Source organism: Pan paniscus, chromosome 1 (genome assembly GCF_029289425.2).
Source record: "Pan paniscus chromosome 1, NHGRI_mPanPan1-v2.0_pri, whole genome shotgun sequence".
Lineage (NCBI taxonomy): Eukaryota > Metazoa > Chordata > Mammalia > Primates > Hominidae > Pan > Pan paniscus.
This window is the reverse complement of record NC_073249.2, coordinates 43,518,531-43,542,813: the sequence shown is the minus strand read 5'-3', so window position 1 is coordinate 43,542,813 and position 24,283 is coordinate 43,518,531. Positions and strand designations below refer to the sequence as shown.

Genomic DNA, 24,283 nt, shown 5'->3' with positions numbered 1-24,283 from the left:
TGAACAGTAACACCTTAGAGTTGTTGCGATGAGTAAATAAGATAATTGATGGGAAGTAGATTCTATTGGTACGTAGGATTGTAGAATAACAGTGAGTTTGGAGCCAGGTGACATGGGCTTGAGCCAACTGCCTGCAGCTAGATGTGTAGCCTCTCTGAGAACCAATTCCTCCCCTGTAAGAAGGAGTAACAATGCCTTCTTCGCAGGGTTCTTGTGGGTCTCTGCTGAGATAAGATGTATGAAAGCACTCTGTACAGCTCTGTAGAAATGTGAAGGATTATTTTTGTTCTTCAGCTCGCCCTCTAACAAAGGCTGAATAAGTACTGAATTGGCCAAAAAAGGGAGGGCAAAGGAAGGAATGTGAATCTTAGGGGGAGTAGCAAAAAAGCTGGAATAATCCCCACACTGTGTTTCCAACACTTTTCATGAAGCCCGAGCTCCAAGGAACAGTACACATCCAGGGAGGGAGGTGAGAAACTGGGGACTTGAGGGGGAAGGGGGTTAGGAGGAGAGGGAAAAGGAGCCCACTGCTGTCAAAGCCCAGGAGGACATGGAAGGTCCTTGCCTGGTGAGGAGAAGAAGAGGGTGTCTCTCGAGTCCCAGCTCCTGCTGCGTCTTCCTCCGTGATCCAGACTCTCTTGTGATCCACAAAGCACAGCTTCCAGCTTTGAGCCAAGAAATGCTGTCTTCCAGTGCCCCCCACCTGGCAGCTACTGAGCAGATTCAAATATGCTCAGGGTTGGAGCCCAGAGAAAAAAGACAGGAATTCTGCTGTCCCCAGTGGAGGCTGGTTTGTCCTCCTCATACCCCACCAGACAGGGCAGAGCCCCTCAAGCCAGCCTCCCCCTCCTCCTCCACTTTCCCTTGATCTGCCTGAACCAGGACATGATGCCAGGGCCATGGACCTGCTGGTCCTGAGCTCCGAGAGCCCTTCCCTTGGGAGCTCAGCCCATCAGATGTGCCAGGGAAATGTTTCCACAGATTAGTGCCTCCTGTGGTGAGACAGTAGCAGCAGGTGTCAGGAACAGGGCAGGGAGGGAACAAAGCCCAGGGAGCCCTTGGGAGGAGCCCAAGGACAGAGGCTTTCTTTTCCAGTCTCTGGCCTCCAGAACCAGGAGGTTTGGGGTTCCTCCAAAGTCCCTGCCTCAGTTTCACCTCTCAGTGACCAGCTGGTGATGCACAGATCACTTTATTTGACTGATTATGGTGACAATTATGGTAGTATCACAGTTTGGGTAAGTCCAGGTCCAGAAGTAGAATAAATTGGAGAGTAAGGGGAGAGATGCAGGAGAGAGAGGAGAGATGAAGAGACAGCTCATGAGTCCAAGAAGAGAGGGGAATAAAAGGGGGAAGAAAGTTCTAGTAAGAAGAAATATATAAGCTCTGGAGAAAGCATCCCAGCAAGAGTGCCCTAAATTAAAGACTCCTATCAGGTAACAACTGGTTGAGATTTCTCAAATCTACATTTGTTAAGTCAAGCCTGGAAGGTGAAGCAGTGAAATAACCAGCATAAGACAGATAAGGGACAAGAGGGCAGCAAATGCCAGTGGATCAAGGGATGCAGATGTCGGGAGGAAGGGAGAAGCCAGATTTCTGCTGACTTTACCTTACCCCGGCCTTGTTCTTGGGAGAGTTTAAGAGTGAGCAAGACAGGTGGGCAGTGTTTTACAATGTGGTTTTGATCAAAAGTTTCATCAACACTAGCTTTCCCCCTTGGGTTAGTCCTGTCCCGGGGTCGGGCATGCCTAACCCAGCAGGCCCCTTGACCTCACAGTTTGTGCAGGTGAGAAACTGGCTCCTGGTCTGTGTCAGCATTCTGAATCAACTCAAAGATGAATTTCACTTGGGTCTCATAGGCTTGGACTGAGATTTTCTCGTTGACTCCATGGATGCTGAGGAAAGTAAGGTGCATTTAGGGAAGGAGGGGAGGGCCAAGTGCCACAGCACAAGTGTTATCACAGAGCACTTCCCTTACTTCCCTCACCAACCCGGAAACTACTGGCCCTCCAGGGCTAGGAAAGAGAGGGGCAAGGGAGGGGCCATCTGAGATTTCAGATGCACATTGGTCGTTTCTCAGGGATCCATCTATGCTCATGACAAAGAACAGTGCGGAATAAACTCCTGGGGAATCCAAAATAATCTCCTGCTCTGAAATCCATTCAATAATTTGTCCTCTGGGAGAATTATCTTTTTTCTTGAGATAGGTTCTCACTCTGTAGCCCAGGCTAGACTGTAGTGGTACAATCACAGCTCACTGCAGCCTCAACCTTCTGGGTTTCAGTGATCCTCCCACCTCAGCTCCTGAGTTGCTGGGACCCCAGGTGTGTGGCTAATTTTTTTATTTTGAAATTTTTTTTTGAAGAGATGGAGTCTCATTATGTTGCCCAGGCTGGTCTCAAACTTCTGGGCTCAAGTGAGCCTCCTGCCTCAGCCTCCCAAAGTATTGGGATTATAGGTGTGAGTCACCACACTTGGCCAAGAACTATCTTTCCAGTTGTCTTTCTCTTAGGACAGAATGCCTAGCTAGACTGTCTCTAAGCCAGTCTCCTACTCTCCCACTTACTAGGGCTAAGAGAGGGTAGGGAAGGCAACTGCCCAGGGTGCCTACCCAGTTTTCTGTGGCACCTAGAAACTTTACTATCAGACCTCACATCCACCAACCTGCCTCCCCACAGTGAAACAAAACAGAGCAAAACAAAACAAACAACAACCAAACTACATATGTAATCTCAAAGATGAAAGGAAACAGAGTACCTACCCATCTCCCATTTAAAAAACAAAAACATGAAAGCTGTTCTTAAGCTCCTTTTCAAATATTTTCACTCTGTCTCCAGAGGATTTAGGATGGGGAAATCAAGTCTGGACGTGATAAGTAGCAGAGAGGTAAATGGAAATCATCCTCCCAAACCCCAGGATTGAAAATGTGCTGAAGAACCCACAAAAATAGTAATTCACACAGAGCAGTTAAAATTGGTGCTCACATCTTGGATTTCCATAGTGCTTTCTTCTGAGAAGTCAAAACACGCATCCACCTTTGACCTCATATGTGTCTGCATTTCAGAAAATGCTGAAGAGTCTCCCCATTTTGTAAGTGGAGAAAACGGGGTCCAGAGGATAAGCCCTCTCCCAAAGAGAGGAAGAGCTGGGATTAGCACCCAAGGGTACCGATTCCACCAGGTTCTCCCCAATCACCCAATTATCTCCATCTTTGTAAAAGAGGGGCCAATTTCCATAAATTCTAGGGGGTGACAATGAGACTCTGGCAATAAGGACAGTAGATGGGTTAGGTTCTACAATGTCTCCATTTCATTTTGCCAAATCCTGGCTTTCCCCCTGATTCTGTGGACTGCCAGGAGCATGGGGTAGGAAAAGGACACATCAAGTGTATTTCTTTTCTCCCACTTGCTGCTCAAACCTGTTCCACTCACCGTTTGAAGTCTTCAGGCTGTATGTAGATGGGGTAGAACCTGTAGATGCCAGTGGTGAGGTTTGTAAAGAATCGGCTGTCTGTGTTGCCAATAGAAGTAACTAGAGAGGGAAGATCAACAGGAAAGGGGCTTTACATGAGCAATCAAACCAGCGAAGTGGCTGGGGTGTGGCCTGGCTGGAAAATCAGGACTACTGGATCACTACAGAGCAATGCCTGGGCTCTCCTGAAAGCGTATAGCTATCCTTACAAAAAGCACCATTTCAGCCAGGAACATGGAATCTCCTTCCAAGGGCATTGGTGAGACATCCCTTGGATGGACCATTCAAGGGATGTCTCACCAATGCCCTTGGAAGTGTCCTCTCCCCATGACGACCAGGGAGGCCAATATCTTCATTTCATACCCAAGGCCATGGCCATTTGCTATTCCCCATGACGCCCAGGGTGGCCAGTATCTTCATTTCATACCCAAGGCCATGGCTGTTTGCTGTTCCCCGTGACGCCCAGGGTGGCCAGTATCTTCATTTCATACCCAAGGCCATGGCCATTTGCTATTTAAGAAACCAGAATCTAGATAGCACTTCTTTATCACCTGACCTTTATTCTGTATCACTCTAGGTCAGAAATAAATACCCTCTGGGAGAACTTTACTACTATAAAATATCACCCTCTTGAATTGGAACAAAATTTCCTGTTATTCTCATCCTCTGAAGTCTTCCTAGAGTCAAACCTTAGGTCTGGAAAGTGCCAGGATACTCTCTTTCCAGTTTCCCACTCTCCTGAAGGTGGTAGCAGGTCACCTAGCAGAGACTGGGACTTGTGCCCATAGGTGTGTTCTTTGGGAAAAGACACCCTGGAGGATCAATTCAAGTGTGTGCGGTGATTTGAGATGGTAATTTGTGTTTTGTTCCATCTTCCACTCCTGGTTTCAAATGGACATCCAGGCCCTTCAAGTTCCTTGCTTTGTGGTTGATTGCTGCCTATCTTTTTTCTGCAAAAGCCTGGCCCCATTGGTGGATTACAGTAAGTGCTCCAGAAGAAAGAGAATAGAGTAGGTAGCCTTTGAGGGCCAAGAGAGGAGAATCTGGGATTGTGAGGGCTGGGTTCCTGGATGTTTGGAGGAATCTCTGATTAAACCAAGAGAAAAGAAAACTAGACACAGGCCTTAATATTAGAGCATTAATAATTGAGCAATATCATTATTATTGAGCAACGTCTCTCTCCTTTTTTTTTTTTTTGACAGAGTCTTGCTCTGTCACCCAGGCTGGACTGCAGTGGGGCTGTCTCGGCTCACTGCAACCTCTGCCTCCTGGGTTCAAGCGATTCTCCTGCCTCATCCTCCTGAGTAGCTGGGACTACAGGCGTGAGCTACCACGCCCAGCTAATTTTTGTATTTTTAGTAGAGACGAGGTTTCACCATATTGGTCAGGCTGGTCTTGAACTCCTGACCTCGTGATCCACCCGCCTCTGCCTCCCAAAGTGCTGGGATTACAGGCGTGAGCCACTGTGCCCGGCTGAGCAATGTCTTAATATTAGAGCAATAACCATTGACCAGAGATTCTCAAACTATAGTTAGTCATCACCTTGTGTCAGAATCTCCTGGGGGTATTTGTGAAAAAGGCAAATTCCAGGGTCCCTTCCAGATTTGGTTAACCCAAATCTTTGTAGTGGGTCCAGGTAATCTGCATTTTAATAGTTCACTGGGGAGACCTATTCCACTCTTAGATTGGAGAACCACTGTCTGCAAAGCACAGATTTGGATGGGGTGCTAGAAGGCTGCAGAAGGGGAACAGAGGGGTGCTGCTGGGATTGGTCTGGGCTGGGAAACATAAATTAGGTTAAGGCAAATGGTATGGGCTGGGAGGCTTTTCTGAGCTGAGGATTCTGAGCTCTGCTGCTGAGCTGTTATCCTAGAATGGATCAGAACCAGACTCTGGGAAGATCTTGGCCCCTTCTATGGCTCCTAGAGAGGAGGGAGTAGTCTAAAGCAATTCTCCCCTCTATGCCAGAGTGGCTGGCCTAGGTTAAGCAAGGACCCAGGCTTGACTGACCTAATTTATTGTTTCTGTTCCTTTCCTGTTTGCGTTCTCACTTCCACTCTGAAGGGAAAATACAGTTCTAGTCTCATCAGGAGGGGGAGCAGCCAGCTGTTTACAGGCTGAACATCTAGGGTGGGGGTGGGGAAGTAGACATTGGATAGGAAACAGTTCCAGCCCCCTCCTCCCTCCAGCCACAGCTGATGAAGTCATTACCTGGGGCAGTAATATTGACTTCCGGGAAGACGGACTGTACGGTCTGGCGGAGCAGCTGGTAGCCCAAGGCCTTGTCATCAGAAGGGCTGACGGGGAGGGGGTCAAAGGCACTCAACACATGGAACTGGACTCTGTTATCAGCCACAATGTTCTTCGTGAGTTCTAGGACCTCCAGGGTAGAAACAAAGGGGGTTCGATTTCTTATTGATTTCTATACATGTACAATATGAGCTTAAATATCCTGATTTCTTTCCAGCAAGGCAGAGCCTGAGGGTTTACAGACAGGACTTATTTTTTTTTAAGCACTGGGACTTCAATTTCAGCTGACTGGCTATAGGTGATGTAAGAGCTGGGTCTTCCTGGAAAGCAACCTACAGCATGATAGATTTAGGTTAAATGTTTTGGGAGACTTGTCTTACAGTCATGAATCAGATCTTGAATTGGAACAAATTTACATGAGCAATCAAACCAACGAAGTGGCAAGGGGATGGCCTGGCTGGAAAATTGACTACTGGGTCACTACAGAGCAATGCCTGGGCTCTCTTGAAAGCCTATAGCTATTCTTACGAAAAGCACCATTTCAGCCAGGAACATGGAATCTCCTTCCAAGGGCATTGGTGAGATATCCCTTCGATGGAAAGTTGGATGGGAATTGGAAAATCAGGAAGTTATGTATCTTTCCCCTTGGGTGGTGAGCCACAGGCTGGATGAAAGTGTCGAAGACACAGCAGAATGTCAATCATCTCGAGGCTGGGGAATAGATGTGATGACCTGGCTTCAGCCTCGGAGAACCTCAGACAGGTAATAAAAGGGTCACACACTTTTTTCCCCCTCTCTGGGCATTCCTGCTTCCTGTTTGTAACCAGCTGCACTGGAGCCAGGAAGATGAGCTCAACACAGACAAAAAGTCAGAAGTTATGATACTTGTATTCAAGTTTTCTCTCTTTGCTTCGTTTCCTTGGGAAAGAACCTAAGGAAACTCCTAGAAAATTCTGTCTGAAACGACTAGAGTGAATCCAGAAAAATTCCTGGCTGCAGTCAGGAAGTAGACCAGACCCTGAGGATTAGGTCACATAGAGCCACGTGGGAATGGACCAGGAGACTGGCTTAGAGGGACCCTTGCTCTCCAAAGCTCCAGCACTAGTCCCAACCCATTTGTTCAGTAGTTGCTTTAAAACTGCCTCTGCTCTAGAAAGGCAGGGTTGTCCCATAGCTGCAGATCACCTGAATGGGGGACATTATCTTAAGAGTACCTCTTTTTTTTTTTTTTGAGACAGAATCTCACTCTGTCGCCCAGGCTGGAGTGCAGTGGTGCGATCTCGGCTTACTGCAACCTCTGCCTCCCAGGTTCAAGCAATTCTCCTGCCTCAGCCTCCCGAGTAGCTGGGATTACAGGCATGCACCACTATGCCTGACTAATTTTTGTATTTTTAGTAGAGACTGGGTTTCACCATGTTGGTCAGGCTGGTCTCAAACTCCTGACCTCAAGTGATCTGCCCGCCTTGGCCTCCCAAACTGTTGGGATTACAGGTGTGAGCCATCATGCCTGGCCAAGAGTACCTTTTTTTTTTTTTTTGAGACAGAATCTCGCTGTGTCGCCCAGGCTGGAGTGCAGTGGCACCATCTCGGCTCACTGCGATCTCTGCCTCCTGGATTCAAGCAATTCTCCTGCCTTAGCCTCCCAAGTAGCTGGGACTACAGGCATGCACCACCATGTGTGGCTAATTTTTGTATTTTTAGTAGAGACGGGGTTTTGCCATGTTGGCTAGGCTAGTCTTGAAACTCTTGACCTCAGGTGATCTGTCTGCCTTGCCCTCCCAAAGTGCTAGGATTACAGGCGTGAGCCACTGTGCCCGGCCCCAAGAGTACCTCTTTTATGCCAGAAGAATGTTAGGAGTTGAGTCTGGAGAGGAAGTGAAGGTTCCCACTTCTGGCTTAGAAACCACCATTTGAATCAAAACAAATATCCTGCTATTGGATGGGCAAAGGGGTCATCAAAGTGTATTCTCACTTCTCAGAGCATATTTTCACTCTAGCACTTATAATACAAATATCCTAATACAAGAATTAATGCACGGTCTTGACATATTCTCAGCCCATTGGCAAGTTTCTGAAGTCAGCCTCCATGAGGTGGGTTGGGACTGTGCCCACTGCCCCAAATTCCTTAGAAGTCCCTCCAGAAATCGAAGAAGGCATGCAGAATGGATCCCTTCAGTAAGAGGCTGCAGGAGCTCAGGTTTCCCACTAGCTGCTGGGCCAGGCAGGGACTGTGTCTGACTCAAGGGCAGGGACTGTGTCTATCTCATTTCTGCATTTCCAGTAGCAAGCACATAAAAGTCATGCAATAAATCTTGGATACATAAAATTTAAAAGATGTGAACCAATAAAAATAAGAATAGGCGTTGATTCATTAAATAACTTGCCATGGGTTATACAGTCAGTATTGTCAGGTCGGGTATCTGTCTGACTTTACAGGAATAATGCTTTACTGCTTCCTAAGTACGTACAGTTAGAGGTGGTGTGGAGTATAACCTGAGAGGAGGTGTTCATCTGAGATGGACTCCTTAGTGGTATGAATGTTTAGCCCAAGTTTCAAGGAAGGATATGAAACTGACAGAGACAAGGTAACAGATCGTCTGAGCATGGAGAAGGGCAGGCACAAAAATTGAGATGTGACAACCAACTTTGTGCCTCAGTCACTCACAGTTGTATGACCTTGGACAAGCTTCTTAACCTCTCTGTGCCTCAGCCTGCCTATCTGTTAACATGTAGATGATGGTAGCACCTACCTCATAAGTGGTGGTGACCATTACTGGAGTTAATATGTGTAATGTGCTGAGGTCAGGAGATCGAGACCATCCTGGCTAACACAGTGAAACCCCGTCTCTACTAAAAATACAAAAAATTAGCTGGGCGTGGTGGTGGGTGCCTGGAGTCCTGGCTGCTCGGGAGGCTGAGGCAGGAGAATGGCATGAACCCGGGAGGCGGAGCTTGCAGTGAGCCAAGATCGTGCCACTGCACTCCAGCCTGGGCGACAGAGCAAGACTCCGACTCAAAAAAAAAAAAAAAAAAAAAGGTGTAATGTGCGTAGGGCAGTGCCTGGCACATGGTAAGCACTCAAAAAATGCTAGCTGTTATTTGCTTATTTAGAATAGAGGGACCACCTTGGGCAAGAATCGGAGGTACAAGAATGGAACTAGGAGGAGAGACTTGTCAATGGTGAGAGACCTCAAAGGTGACTTTAGAGCACACGAATCTCTCATTTCTCTGATCTCCTGTTCTTTTTTTTTTGAGACGGAGTCTCGCTCTGTCACCCAGACTGGAGTGCAATGGTGTGATCTTGGCTCACTGCAACCTCTGCCTCCTGGGTTCGAGTGATTCTCCTGCCTCAGCCTCCTGAGTAGCTGGGATTACAGGTGCCCACCACCATGCCCGGCTAATTTTTGTATTTTTAGTGGAGACGGGGTTTCACCATGTTGGTCAGCCTGGTCTTGAACTCCTGACCTTGTGATCTGCCCAGCTTGGCCTCCCAAAGTGCTGGGATTACAGGCGTGAGCCACTGCACTGGGCCCAGATCTCCTGTAGTTCTTGCAGTGCATTCCCACAACCTTATGTTGTTCTCTGTTTTATGTGTAGAGATATTTTCCTCTAAGTGAACGGTACAGCTATTGAAGGCAAGGACAATGGATACTTAAAAACAGGTAAGGTCTTTAGAGTTAGCAAGTCCAGCTTCTGTCCTGCTGTAAGGCTGCTCATCAGAAAACTCACAACAGGTTGTCATCCCATCTGCTGCAATATTTCCAGTGGCAGAAAGCTTGTCACTGCATGCTGTATGCCATTCCATTTTTAAGTAGTTCAGTTATAAATATCTTGCTTATAACTCAGATATGGTGTCCCATAATATCTAATCCCTCTCCTTCTTTTTTGAGACAGTGTCTTGCTCTGTCACCCAGGCTGGAGTGCAGTGGTGTGATCATAGCTCACTGTAACTTCCAACTTCTGGGATCAAGAGATCCTCCTGCCTCAGCCTCCTGTGAGTAGCTGGGAGTATAGGAGTGTGCCTGCTTAATATTTATTTTTATTTGTAGAGATAGGGTCTCACTGTGTTGTCCAGGCTGGTCTTGAACTCCTGGCCTCAAGCAATCCTCTGGCCTCAGCCTCCCAAAGCACTGGGATTATAGGTATGAGCCACTATGCCTGGCCCTGCCTCTCCTTTTTTTGACAATGAATATACTCCACAGGATGTAATATAGTACTAGACGCATCATAAACACTTAGCAGAATCTTACCTGTCAAAATTAGAGGGCATCTGTACTGCTCCCCACTTTGTGCTCTTGCTGCCTGGATGCTATTGCCAGGTCTTTGCTCCTCCTCAGAGAGGGCTTGGCTTCAGTGACCAACACATTTAAAGGACCTCACTGTTGTACTTCTGCCCCACAATTACTCTGTGACACAGCATCCTATTACTTTCTTTGTATTTACCACTTAAAAAAAATTTCCTTGCTTACTGCTGTCTCTTCACTAGAACGTAAGCACCATTAGAATGGGAATCTTGTCTGTCTTGTTCACCATTCTCCCAAATGCTTAGAAGAATGTCTAGTCCACAGTAGCTACCAATAGACACTTGAATGAATAAATGAAGGAAGAAAGGAAAGAATCTTCTCTACAACACTCTTATTGAGCCCTTTTAGTGATGAGGAGCACAATCATTGTCCAAGATAGCACATTCCAAAACTCTCCCTCAAGTGGAGACTCCCTCAAACATCTCCCACTGGCCTTCTCTCTACTCCTTCAAGCCCATTCAGGACACACCTTCCTTTCCACATGGCAGCCTCTTGGATTTCTGAAGGTTCTGTTCCTCACAGATAGGTGCTGGAGACCTATCTACAACTGAAGTTGAATATGGAGCAAGAGAACTCTGGGGGCGGCCTGTGTTCCTGCTGGATCCAGCCTGAGGCTCTGTGCACAGGGAGTGCAGCAGGGAGTGTTCCTGACGCATGGAACTGGGGCTGGAGGGAGAGGAGTAATCAGGACAAATGCGCCCACAAGCTTTCTGAATATGGAGGCTTTCCATTCCTCACTGCGGCACGTGGGCAGGATGGACCTAGGGATTCCAGGGGTTTCATCAGAGAGACCGGAAGGAAGGTCACTGTGGCAAGGGAGTAGAGAGGAGGGAAGAGTGCCAGGACCTGGGGAGATGAAAGCCCCAGCTGGGTGGAAAACAGCCCTTGGAAAGGGCATGGAGTTGGAATGAGGCTGGAAAAAAACTAGTGGAAAGAAGCTCAATGAGGGGAATTCAGTGATTTCCTGGCCCCATGAGACCCCAGGGAGAGGACAAAGGTTGGCACCTGATGAAAGGCAGGAGAACCCAGGGCTCACATTGGTCCTAACTACCCCCCACTCCCCCAACCCCCTCAATGCTGGGTGGCTCTGGGCAGGATGTCAACCTTCTCCCCGCTCTACAATGAGGAGTGTGCCTCTCTCCTTGCATGAGGACAATTAAAGTCCTCTCTGGGGAAGAACTTAGGAGAAAGGACCATAGAAGTCCAAGTGCCACTGACCCTTGATGATCTGTGCCACAGAACTGCCCCTAACCCTGGTATATTCTGGAATGTATTACTCATCTGATAGTCACTGGGTTGTCTTTTTGGATCTTTTTTTTTTTTTGAAGCATCGGGTTTACCTTTTGAATTCCTTTTAGCTCAGCCTGATGTTTAAATAAGCTGGCATTTACTGTGGATGTCAGACATTCTGTGTAACTTCTACTCACCCTTCAGCTTTCAGCTTAAACATTACTGCCTTAGGAAGCCCTGCCTGATTCCCAGATGGGGTCTGGTTCCTTGTTATATTCTCTAACAAGCACCAGGTTCCTCTTCATTATAGCACTCATCGTGGTTTGCAATTATACATTCATTTTTAAATTGATGTTTGTAGCAGACCATTGCAAGGCTCTGGCCTCAACTCTTTTCTCTCCTAGCTCTCTGCACCTTCTTCCCATGGGCTTTTTATTGAATCTAGAGGTTCCCATGATGTTAATGACACTCCAGCCTATATCTCTAGTTCATATCTCTCTCCAGACCTGAGGTATTTATAATTGCCTATTTCATATGTTATAAGCTTCTCAAACTTCCAAATTATGATATTCTTGAACTTGTTTTAATTTCTGAATTCCCAATCTTAGTCAAAGGCATTAACTACTTGGTCAACTACGCAGGTTAAAAACCTTGGAGCCATCCTGCTTTTCTCTCGCTCCATACCCATATACATACCACATCCTATTGAACCCACCTCTCTCCCACCTCTGGTGGTTGCTCTCTTCTCCACCCCATGAGCATGGCCTCAGTCCAGACCTTCACATGCACTACCTAAGATGCTGAAATAGCTCTCTGTCTCCTTCTCTTCCAGCACTCCCTCTGCAATGCTGCTAGCATGACCTCTCTAAAAGCAAATCTGAGTATTTGGTTGAAGACCTCTAAAAGTTCTCTCCTGTCACAGATTTCACAGATTAGGGCCCAAACTCCTCAGCATAGCATACAAGGCCTAGATCCCTAAACTACAACTCCATTTCCTATCAGTTTTCATCTCCTATTACTTGTCCCCAATTTATTCTATTCGTTAAGCCACAATGAATGTCTTACTTCTAGCCAAGTTCTGTTTTTCCTCTAAGGCCCAGTTCAACATTTTAGTAGTCAGAAAAGACTTTTTTGACCCTAAGAAGTAGCATGAATTTCTTTCTTTGCAGTGGTCCTATGGCAATTTGTTCACCTCTAATTTTTATAATCATAGTTTAGGGTTGTGGCTAAAAGCACAAACTCTGGAACTAGACTGCTAGATATATAATCTTGGGTATGCTGTTTGATTGCTCTGGTACTCTGTACCTCAATTTTCACCAGTTAAATGCAGATTTAGTGTGGGTAGTTGTGAGGATTAAAATGTATGGGTATACCTTAGAAAGGTGCCAAATATGGCTGGGTGTGGTGGCTCATGTCTGTAATCCCAACCCTTTGGAAGGCCGAGGTGAGTGGCTCACAAGGTCAGGAGATCAAGACCACTCTGGCTAACACGGTGAAACCCCGTCTCTACTAAAAATACAAAATACAAAAAATTACAAAAATACAAAGTACAAAAAATACAAAATACTAAAAATACTAAAAATTAGCCGGGCATAGTGGCACGTGCCTATAGTCCCAGCTACTTGGGAGTCTGAGGCAGGAGAATCGCTTGAACCCGGGAGGCGGAGGTTGTAGTGAGCCAAGATCGCGCCACTGCACTCCAGCCTGGGCGACAGAGCAAGACTCTGACTCAAAAAAAAAAAAAAAGAAAGGAAGAAAGGTGCCAAATACACAGCAAGCCTACTACACTACTACATATATATAATGTTATATATAATGTTTGTTACTACAGGTATTGCTATCATTTATTCATACTCATCTTCCATTTCAGACCCCATGTTTACCCAAACCCAGGATCTCCAATCCTAATGAAGTATCTGGTGCATAGGTTGTCTTTGAAAAATGTTGGTTGAATAAATGGGACACTGGACCAGCCCTAGGACTGTAGTTAAACCCGGGCCCTGAGGGCCACATCTCCCTGATGCTGCATGAGTTGTTGTCTGGAACATATGGTACATACCTCTTGGACTGTCTGTCCAGGGTGAATCCGGAAGTTGACTGTGGCCTGGGCCACCGGGGGGATGACATTGAACTAGAGAGAGAAGCACAAAACCCTGGCTTGAGTCAACCTCAAATCTTCTACATCTGCCTGCCCAGGAAATGCTAATTTCCTCAGCTCAGGCAGAGTTGGCTGATTTGACTTAAGGACCCAAGGCTTAGCTTTTCTAGTCTGCCTCTTGTCTTCTCTGAACTAAATGACATGTTATATTCAGAGCTGAAGGGGTGTCTCTGCTTTAAGCCAGACCTTCCTGCTTCTTGATGCTGCAGGGGGTCACAGAGATGTTCAGAGCAAGGCTGCTTTCTCTGATCACCCAGATATCTCTGTTTTGGCCCCATGCTGTGCTATTAGAAGCCTTCTGTGTGCACTTTCTTTCCCAGCACACCCAGGACATTTCTGCAGCTGTTAACATTAGTGCTTACTCACGATGGGGCAGCCAGAGCCTCTGTTGACCCCCATCATGGCATAGCACGGGGCTTACATCAGGTTTGATCCTTGAGGGGGATGAGAAGAACACATACTCCTCACATATTCCTGGTCAGGCAGGAACAAAAGAGTGACAGAAAAGTAACCTTCAGAGTAAGAAAAGGACCCTAGTGCTGGCCAGTGCTCTGCCTATTCTCACCTATTCCCAGCCAGTGACTGAGCCAAGACAGAGGGATCTGGCTTGTTCTCTAGGGCTGTTAGTATGTTTCTGAGACCCTAAGACCTAACATAACCTTTGGGAGCTGGTTCCCTCTTATCCTTGAGGCTGCTGAGCAATTGTTCTAACCAATCAGATAAGCCAGTCAGGCAGTAATTGCCTCCCCATTCCCGACCTTCTAGCAGGGATTGGTGGTTTCCCAGGTCCAGCTGTAAAATCTGACTTTTTTGCCTGACCAGGAGGAATCCAGGACTAACTGGAGAAAAGAGTTAGGCTATGGAGGGATTGTTCCTTGGAGGCCGGGAGACTCCCCAAGTGCATATCTTTCTTTGAACTCGTATGGTGCAAAAAAGCACTAAGTGGTCAGGGACAGAACTGGGCTGTTGCAAATTAGCTGTTGCAACCTCTTTGTGCCTCTGTTTTCTCAACTGGGTATTGGGGCAATACTCATAGGACTCTTAGAAGGCTCAGATGGAGTAACAAAGTATCCTGGGGAGATGAAAACACCATTCAAATGTCAGGACACAGTGCTATTATTCTGATGAACACTACAGCTGACACACTGGACAGTCCAGTGAGTTATGCCAGGAATTAATTCAGAGGCATCATTCACTTATATACCCGATTACTAGAGTGCTTCAAGGTCACATTGTACTCTAGGTGAATGGTGCCCCCTGAAGTTGTGCTGGTGGTACTGGCAGTTACAAGAATGGTCTAACTCCCTTCAAGATTTCAGAAAGGCCTATGTCTTTGCGTGGCTAGGCTTGGATCCAGCTGACACACACAGAAGGAAGGAATAGCCAGTAGATAGATTCAAGGAAGGGAGGAGTGGAGGGCGGTAGGGAAAAGCTATATGGGGAGGAACCAGGGATGTTACCTTGACCCCTGCTTTGAATATGGTGAGTGCCGTGGTGGTCCTGATTATTGCATTGGTTAAGGGATTTCTCTCCATAAACCTAAAACAAAAGGACCAAGGTCAGATGTTAGAAAGAACCAATGGGGTGAAGGAAAGGGCAGAAACATTACCCACTTTCCTGAACCTTGGGGATCTTTAAGACTGAGAGAGACGTCTTAGAGATGTCTTAAATATACACACTTAGAGATGCAGTATCTGGTGGCTGAGGGATGATTAGTCAGGCCCAGTTAAGCCAAGGAGAGGGGCCTGGGGGGTGGGTAGGTTTGAGGTGAGGGATGTGAAAAAAGGAAAGATAATACTTTACCTGCTTATAAGTGGTTCAAATAGCCATGGGTTGCTCAGGATTATATTGACAGGGAAGGGAAACTGGGAAAGAACAAGGTCAGCACCACAGGGTCACCTCTAGTTTAGCCTGGGTCTCTGAGACCTGAGTCTCTCTCTACTTTAGAGCTGCCTCAGGGGCCCTTAGCAGTCAGGAGTGCTGCTAAATTCAGTTAGCTCAATCCCTGCTAGAGGATCAGGAATAGGGAGGCAATTACTGTCTGGCTGGGCTTATCTGATTGGTTAGAACAATTGCTTAGCAACCTCAAGGATAAGTGGGAACCAGCTCCCAAAGGGTAGATTAGGTCTTAGGGTCTCAGAAACACACTAACAGCCGTAGAGAACAAGCCAGATCCCTGTGTCTTGGCTCAGCCACTGGCTGGGAATAGGTGAGAATAGGCAGAGTGCTGGACAGTACTAGGGTCCTTTTCTTACTCTAAAGGTTACTTTTCTGTCCGTCTTTTGTTCCTAGCTGATTAGGAGTATGTGATACTTCTTCCCATACCTCATTTACCAGTTGCTGCAATACCGTCACCAATGTCCCGCTTCCAAATATGATAGGCATTGGTGTCTGCTCCAATCTGGAAGAGAAACAGAGTCCTCAAGACTTAGCGAACCCCAGCCAAAGATCAGTGGCTTGAAGAGGAGAAGAAGGGAGATAGGAGGAAGTTTCAATGCTCCTGGCCAAGAGGTCTCTCATTCACCTCCCTCCCACCTCCACCAACTCAACATTCTGAAGATCTCAAAACACCCCCAGGAGCTTTCCCTGTCTACCAAGTCTGCATTAGGGTCCTTCTTTCCTCCCTCTGCTGTTCTCTAGAATCCTGTGTGTCCACTCTCATAGCCCATCCCATACTACAGCAGAATTGTCAGTCTCCTGACAATTTGAATGAATATAGCGCTCCTTCCCACTTTGCTAAGAAAACCCAGCCAGGAGTAAGCTCTGCTGTTACAGATTCTGCTGTCCTCATTCATAGCCAGCAACTCTTATTTATTTTTGTCCTCCTGCCAGGACAGGTGGAGAATTTCGGCAGCTCTACCAGTCATTGCCAATTTGTGATTCTAAATGTCTGGACTGTGGACTACTCTAGCTGCCTGACCTAGCTGCTGCCTGACCTAGCTTCTGCCTGTAGGTCCTTGCTTTCCATATGGATATACTGATAGATCCTCTTCTGACTCCAGCCCTTGCAGGATACTGGTGGCTCTGTCTCTCCTGTGGCTCCCCCAACCCCCACCTTGGAAGGAATTCTCACTCCATTTGAGATGACCCCAGCCTGGTATCTGTGAGCCATGCTGAGATAACTCTTTATTTACACCTGTTGTATTAATCACCTGGATCTTTAGTCTGTCCTGGGCTTCCCCTTCTGTTCTTCCTCTAGTGTCAATTTTTTATAGCATAGTTTCCCAGCCCAACTTTAGGGCAGGAAGCTTAGCCTCCTCAAATTTAAAGTGGGAAAGTGCCAGGGCTTCCATCTCAAGTCTGGCATGGGAAAAGGGCCAGGAGTTGCTTACCGGCTGACAGCAGCTGCAAGGATGCCAATGCTCGTCTCCTTTGGAGGAGCTGAAGAGTGGCCTGAAGTCATGTTTACTTGCAGCATGAGGTTCATGGAACCCTTCTCTGAGACTGCAATCCTGTAGAAGAGGATCAGAAACCACTCTCCTGACTTCTTGCCTCTCTGAATTCTCCCATAGGCCCATAGGTCCATCTGTGCAATAGTCTAGTGGGCAAGGAGGTAGCTTCATGCTGCTTTAAAAATTTTATACTGGAGGAAGAATGGAAGGGGAAGCCTGGGAGAGGTTAAAGATTGGGGCGATTAATGCGAGAGGTGTACACAAAGAGTTGTCTCAGCATGGCTCACAGATACCAGGCTGGGGTCATCTCAAATGGGGTGAGAATTCCCTCCAAGGTGTGGGGTGGGATGCTTTACTCACAAGGCGATGGGCTTCTTGAAGTTAGGAATGAAATCATCCAAGATGAAGCCCCCCTCGTCCACAATGAAGGCTAGCTGGACGCCCCTTGACTGTAGCAGGGCTGAGATCCTCTGAGCCCCTGTCCCTGACGACTGCAGACATGGAACATAGAGCTATAGTCCTTCTCAGCCAGAGACAGACCTCCAGACATAGCTAATGGGGACCCATTCAGCCTAGCTAGGGGCTCCAGAACCTTTCTACCTAGTCTCCTTCCTGGGAGCCAGGGCCCTAGAGAATCCTGCCTTACAGAATTCTGGAATGTCAGAGCTGGCAGGGCTCACCCTCCCTTATTTCACAAATGAAGAAACTGGAGCCAAAAGAGTGAAGTGACTTGCCCAGGGTCTAAGTAAGTAGCATCATTGGAAATAAAACGCAGTCATCACTCTCCCTTTTCAGTTCTTTTTCCATCACACGTATGTTTCTCAGGGTATAGGTGATGGACCCACTGCTTGCCTCAGATATTATGAAGGAGTTTGTTAAAAATTCAGATCTAGGGCACAGGGCCCAGGAATCTGAATTTTGGTCAAGGTCCTTAGATAGTCCTGGCATACAGACACATGGAGAAGTTGGCAAACTACCGTATCATGGAGACCTTTCTGCTGTGGGCAAACTGGACTAGGGTTAAGCACCCACTCCCCTACCCTCAACAGAGGACACAGATAGGTATAAGGTGAGGAGGCTCTACCTCCTCATCATGGCCCAGAGAAATGAAGAAAGATCTTTGGGGGATGTACTTCCTGATCAGCAGGAGCTCCAAGGCCTGCAGTAATGCCTGGGGTTCAGAAGCACAATGGAAGAGGAAAAAGACGTTATTTAGGTGGGAGTACCAGGGTATCAGAGACATTCAGTTGCCGTTATCAGGGCTGGTGGGATGAGGATGTGATAGATTCTCTTGAAAGAGAACAGATTCAAATGGTACAGGGGAACTGATGTGGAGAAACAGAACGTTTACCACCTGCAGAAGAGCATAAACATATCAGTGTCAGGACTGAAAGGGTCCCTGGGGACCATTCAATCCCATTTACAGCTGAGAAATCAAGGCCCAGAGAAGGGAAGTGACAAACTGATGGCTGGAACCCAGGTCTCCTGGAGCCAAGATTCTTTTTACCATTATTTCCCGCCTCCCAGGGTCAGCCAAGCACCCCCATCCTGAATTGATCTTTAGGGCCCCAAGGCAGAGAGAACATTGCATCTCAGACCATCACAGAGTTCTTGTCGTCTAGTGTGCCCCGACCATAGATGACGCCATCACGCTCCAACCCAGAGAATGGGGGCACCTCCCAGCCTTCTTCAGGGGCAGGCACCACATCAAAGTGAGCCATCAGCAAGTAGGGCTGCAAGCTGGGGTCCGAGCCTTGGATAGTGAACAGGTGGCTATACTCTTCCACAACTTCATGCTGGATAAAGCTGGTGCTGACCACTGTAGGAAAGACTAGAAGCAAAAAGGGCAGGAAGAGAGAACCAGGGTTAACAGTTTCCTTAGGTTTTCCTACCATGTTGTGCTTCCTGTTCCTTTATTTATTTATTTTTTAAACATGCATCCTCCTTTAGGAAGCCTTCTAGGACAAAGCTAGTCTGATTCCTGATCTACCTGGACAATCTTTGAAATTGGTCGTCCCCATATTTCAATGTGCTATTACTATGTAATAAATGCAAATCAAGAGCCACCATTAAGGCCAGGCGTGGGGGCTCATGCCTGTAATCCCAGCACTTTGGGAGGCCGAGGCAGGTGGATCACCTGAGGTCAGGAGTTCCAGATTGGCCTGGCCAACATGGCGAAACCCCGTCTCTACTAAAAATACAAAAATCAGTCAGGTGTGGTGGCTCATGCCTGTAATCCCTGCTACTCAGGAGGCTGAGACAGGAGAATCACTTGAACCTGGGAGGCAGAGTTTGCAGTGAGCTGAGGTTGCGCCATTGCACTCCAGTGTGGGTGACAAGAGCAAAACTCCATCTCAAAAAAAAAAGACTCGGCCGGGCGTGGTGGCTCATGCCTGTAACCCAGCACTTTGGGAGGCCGAGGCGGGCAGATCACTTGAGGTCAGGTGTTCGAAACCATCCTGGCCCACATGGTGAAACCCCGTCTCTACTAAAAATACAAAAAACAGCCGGGCGTGGTGGCACTTGCTTGTAATCCCAGCAACTTGGGAGGCTGAGGCAGGAGAACTGCTTGAACTCAGGAGGTGGAGGTTGCAGTGAGCCGAGATCACACCACTGCACTCTAGCCTGGCTGACACAGCAAGACTCCAACTCAAAAAAAAAAAGACTCACTATTAAGATGGTCAATATCTCAAGCTCAGGCTTGGTCAGACCTATAACATGCTATCACAAGTACGTGTTAAAGGGCTATGCAGATGAGGGATGCATTAAATTTTGACCATAGGAGGCCTCATTAACCAAATTATATTAAATTATTATATTAAATTAGTAGGCCTCATTAACCAAATTATATTTAAATATTATATTAAAAAGTTCAGAGACATTTTTCTTTTTAAAAAGCCACACATCTAGTGTATGTGTTATGTGAACATAAAGATTATTCTGTTTAGCACAAGGTCGTACTTCTGCATGCAAGTGTAGATGTTCCTAGGGTCAATTATTCAAGTGACCTTAGCTACATAGGAGAAATAAATTTTATCTGTCTCTGGGCTTTTTGGAAGAATTCACATATACTTCTGTGGATACCCGAAAACTGAAGAAGAATATGGTTTTATCTTGTCACTTAGCTTATCTAGTTTACTGTCACTGTACATTTCTTTTCCTATGTTTGTCTCCTATTTAGTAAAGACTTCCAGCCTTTTCAGCCTGGCCTCAGCTTGGCTACTGGGCATTAATCCCTGAGCCACTCATTTTTGGTTTTTCCTTCCTTCCTTTCTTTTTTTTTTTTTTTTTCAGAGACAAGGTCTTGCTCTCTCACTTATGCTCGAGCACAGTGGCACATTCATAGCTTACTGCAGCCTTGAATTCCTGGAATCCAGCAATCCTCCCACCTCAGCCTCCTGTAACTAGAATTGCAGGTGCTCGCCACCATGCATGGCTAATCCCAGAGCCATTTGTCCCAGGGTGTTAGAGAGGGGGCTGCTTGCTCCTCCTAGGCCACCTTCTCCCACCTCTGACAACTTTGGAGGGGTTGTTTTTAATTAGATTTAGGAAGGTAATCTCATCACTCTCCATGAGATTTTCATAAGGGGAGGGAGGAGTTCCAAGAATCCTTTTATCCTCTGACCCATCCTTCCTCAGCTCTGTACTCAATGGGTGGTAGGGATGAGGGAAAAAGACTGATGTTATAGCTCAAAGTTGTTGACTGCCTAGAGGCCTAGAAATGTGTTAGTAATGAATCTGGGGTAGGCCTGAGTACGTGGAGTGTATATGTACCGGTGTGTTTGGGTGTGTAAGGAGGTAGGGGTGGGAGGAGCATGGAACATAGTTCTGGGCAGTTGCACAAGTAGAAGAAAATCCTAGTTCTACTTTTTGATGATTTAACATTTATTGAATGACACATACGTAGGGCAAAGTTTGAGAGAGTTTATACTCTAACGCAATGGCTGGATGAACTCTCAATCTTTGCCCTACATATGGTGGCTTAGTTTCCAAGAGCAAATCTACAGTCTCTACTCTGCCCATGGGAATTAGATTGTCCTCTGATCAGTCGCAAAATAAACTTCTTTATCACTTTGTAAAAGAACTGTGTCTCCATTGCTATTTCTACCACCCACCCCTTGCCCCTGATTTGCAGCTGACCTTTATGAATGTATTTTCCGAACTCAGCCAGGGCTGTGGTATTGGACTTCTCAGAGCTAAAAGTCACTGTTGGAATCTGGATGGCACCTGTCAGAGTCAAATAGAGATGAAAGATTGAAAATGAATTAGTCATTGTTTTTTTCTACAGTCCTCTGTGCACAAAAAGTTCTTTTGCATTCATTATCATATTGCAGAGGGCAAAACACTAATGTGAGGTAGGTGCTATTGTTTCCTCTAATTCGAAGATGAGGGAAAATGCTTGGAGAGGTTAGGTGAGCTGTCTAAGCAACAGGCAGACTATAGATTTAAACCTATGTCTTCTGGGTTTGTTTAGGCTGATATGGTTCTTAAAGGCAAATACAGTCTAAGATTGGAGGGAAGTGGATTTTTGGACCCTGGTCTTGAAGGGAAGCTACTATAAATTGCTTCCTAAGGCCTCACTACCTCTGAAATCACCAATTGCTTTGATGAATCCAAGCTTCATCATTCTCAAGGCACCCACTGTCCTGGGTCCCTACATCAATAAGGCTTGTGTGTTTTTGTATGTAAAGGCTTATTCCTCATGCAGAGTCTCACTAGTCTGTCAACCAAGACCAGCTTTTTGGGTATATAATGCCTGGGAAGGGGTGGATTTAGAAGCCCCCAAACAAACTCCTCAGTCCTAAAATAATCTCATCCTCCTTACTCAGTTGTCTCAGTTCCTGAACCTTCACTGGGCTCATCCCTTTGAGTCTTTAAGGCTTTACAGTTTTAAAGAGTTCCATGGTCAAAGACAAAACCACTGGGAGGGAAAGCATGAATCATGAGAATATTGAATTAGACTGCGCTCCAAGAACACAGTGCAAACAAATTCACCTGAGGCAGGAGGTGTCTCTGAAAGACAAACTTCATCAGTTTTGCTAAGGATTAACCCTACAATAGCATAGCCCACCAGATAGATGGGGAAGCCGAGGTTCAGAAAGATTCAAGTGCCTACTCAAGGGCAGACCCAAGGATCTGATCTCAGGTGTTCTGTCCCCTGCTCAGAGTTCTAAGCTGTGTTGCTATGAGGTCCCTATTCTAGCTTATGTAGCTTTTGTTCTCTTCTGTGCAGACTGTGAGTGGCTGTCTAATGCCTTTTAGAGAATTATTTATGCTTTGGGAAAGCCCTGCTCTGCCTCCCAGGCTTGTCACTCTAGCATATGAACAATCTATATCCAACTATTGGGGTTAGCTTTTGGTCCCTGCATCTGCTTCTATATGTTTATGCAGGCAGTCTCTCTTAATCCATTACTTAATGAAAGGGAAAAGACTGGAGCTAAGCTGAATGGTAAAGAAGGATTTCATCCCATAGGATCTAGCACTCAACAGAAACTTTCCTGTTTCCTGGAAAATGCAGATTCAGAACAGGGATGAATTTTTGGTCTGGATTAGAGATCTAGAGGAGACATGTTCTTCAATTACGATTGAGAATTAGGAACATCCCACACCCCGGGAACACTCCACTCCCTTTCTTTAGAGCCATCTGATCCCAGCGAGTCCGACAGGCACTAGATGCTGTCACCCACTGCCCACTCTTTGCTGTGGGGCCCTGGGGAAGATCATTTAGCTGACCTAAGCCTCAATTTCTCTCCTTTGTAGATAAGACTAATATCATTTGTCTTATTTTACGACACTGCAGTAATTTATCAGGCATGCAAACTTTCAAAGGTTAAAATTGATGTACAAATGAAAGCTGGTGTAATACTCGAGGCAAGCAGGGGAAAGAATGGACGGTGGTCATGCCAAGAGGGGTGAAGTTGGAGCTTCCAGGTTAGGCAGGGCACACCAGAGTTCCAGGAGCCAGGTATGGGGGAAGTGTGGCGTCCCCAGACAGGGGCACGATGTGCTAGGAAGGGTGTTGGGGCCGGGCTGGGGTGCGTGTCGGGGCTCCAGCTGCAGTAGCGGATGCTTTGCGGCGGAAGCGGGGAGTCACGGGTTGACCTGGGGAGGGAGGGACCCACATCTGAGCATAGGTGGGTGAAGGGGACCCGGGTTCACCTTTCAGCGCCTCTTTCATCGCGACGCGTTCCTCTTTGCTGAACTGAGAAGGGATTCGCGACGCCCTTTGATGCTCCCCGCTCCTCAGGCCCATCGATCTGGAGACGGTGGGGAAAACTAGGAGCAGCATAGCCACCAGGGCCAGCACGCAAACGCACCGCTGAGCCATGCTTCTCTCGAGCTCCTGCTGTCAGGCTACCGGGGTAGTTCTGACCTAAACGCCCAGACTAGCGTTTCTTGGCCCTAGCTCTGCTCTTATTCCGACAAACAGCCTTAGCCACACCCCATATCCAGATCTGACCAATCATCGCTTCGCTAGGACAGCGGAACAACCAATTGACAGAATGACCCCGCCCAGGACCCTTAAGGCCTTTCGAGGGTTGTGGTTTTTCGTGCTGAGGCCAGCAGATCCTGCAGAGCAGAGGTGAGGTCGGGCTCCAGGCTAGAGTCATGTCTGGTCCGCACTTGATCTCTCACCCATAAATCCTTTCCTGTATGACAACAAATCAAATAAAGGAGGAAAAGCAAAATAAAATGCATGAAGCTTATCAGACCATACTCTGCTGCTCGTTTTTTCCGAAGCTTAGGACCTGACTACAATTCCCTAGATCCTGGGGCTGGGGAGCTCTCTAGGTTCCCAGCTTGATTTCATCTGAAATTGGAACAAATTGCTCTGTTTATAGATACTGCTTTGAAATACCAGCTCAGAGAGTTGGCTCCTGTTTAGAAATTTCCTTGAAAGTGCTTTTAATATTAATGTTAACACTACATTTTTGCAACTCTAGACAAGTACAGTAAGACTGAAGGATTTTTAGAAAGATTACTATAAAATATTTAAGAGAATTTTGATGTATAAATAATTTTGATGTATTCCACAAGTGAAATTTTATGGTTATTCAGAGTAGAGGATCATTCTGGAAAAAAGAAGACCTGTCTTATGTCACAGAAATATAAAATTAGATTTCTTGAAGCCAGAAGAAATCGTTCCTTTCAGATTTCTTGATGCAATTTTATCTGGCATCACTCTCAAATGTTAGAATTCTCAAGAAAAATCCAGTAAGTGCTATACAACCAGTAAGGCCATATTGCTACCTGTGACCAAAGCTACAGATTCACAGTCCTGGTGTTTGCATTTCATTTAAGATTTGCTTAAAAAAAAACTTCAGCCATGTAGTTACTTTTCTTTTCTCTTCTTTTTTTTTCTCTCTCGGTGCCCAGGCTGGAGTGCAATGGGGCGATCTCGGCTCACCGCAACCTCCACCTCCCAGTTTCAAGCAATTCTCTGGCCTCAGCCTCCCGAGTAGCTGGGATTACAGGCATGC

The 24,283-nt window shown here is 46.6% G+C and overlaps 1 protein-coding gene across 1 annotated transcript; it reads right to left on the bottom strand.

The window, feature by feature from the left end:
• Positions 1–1,173: 1,173 nt before the first annotated feature.
• PM20D1 (peptidase M20 domain containing 1) lies at positions 1,174–23,360 on the bottom strand. Its single transcript, XM_003822935.4, has 13 exons — positions 22,962–23,360; positions 20,943–21,029; positions 18,401–18,633; positions 17,887–17,973; positions 17,163–17,293; positions 16,743–16,862; positions 15,736–15,811; positions 15,214–15,275; positions 14,871–14,949; positions 13,312–13,383; positions 5,680–5,848; positions 3,429–3,528; positions 1,174–1,892 (listed from the first exon to the last, which is right to left on the bottom strand). The coding sequence occupies exons 1-13, from the start codon at positions 23,128–23,130 to the stop codon at positions 1,769–1,771; spliced, it is 1,509 nt and encodes a 502-aa protein (XP_003822983.4). The 5' UTR covers positions 23,131–23,360; the 3' UTR covers positions 1,174–1,768.
• Between the last annotated feature and the right edge of the window lie 923 nt (positions 23,361–24,283).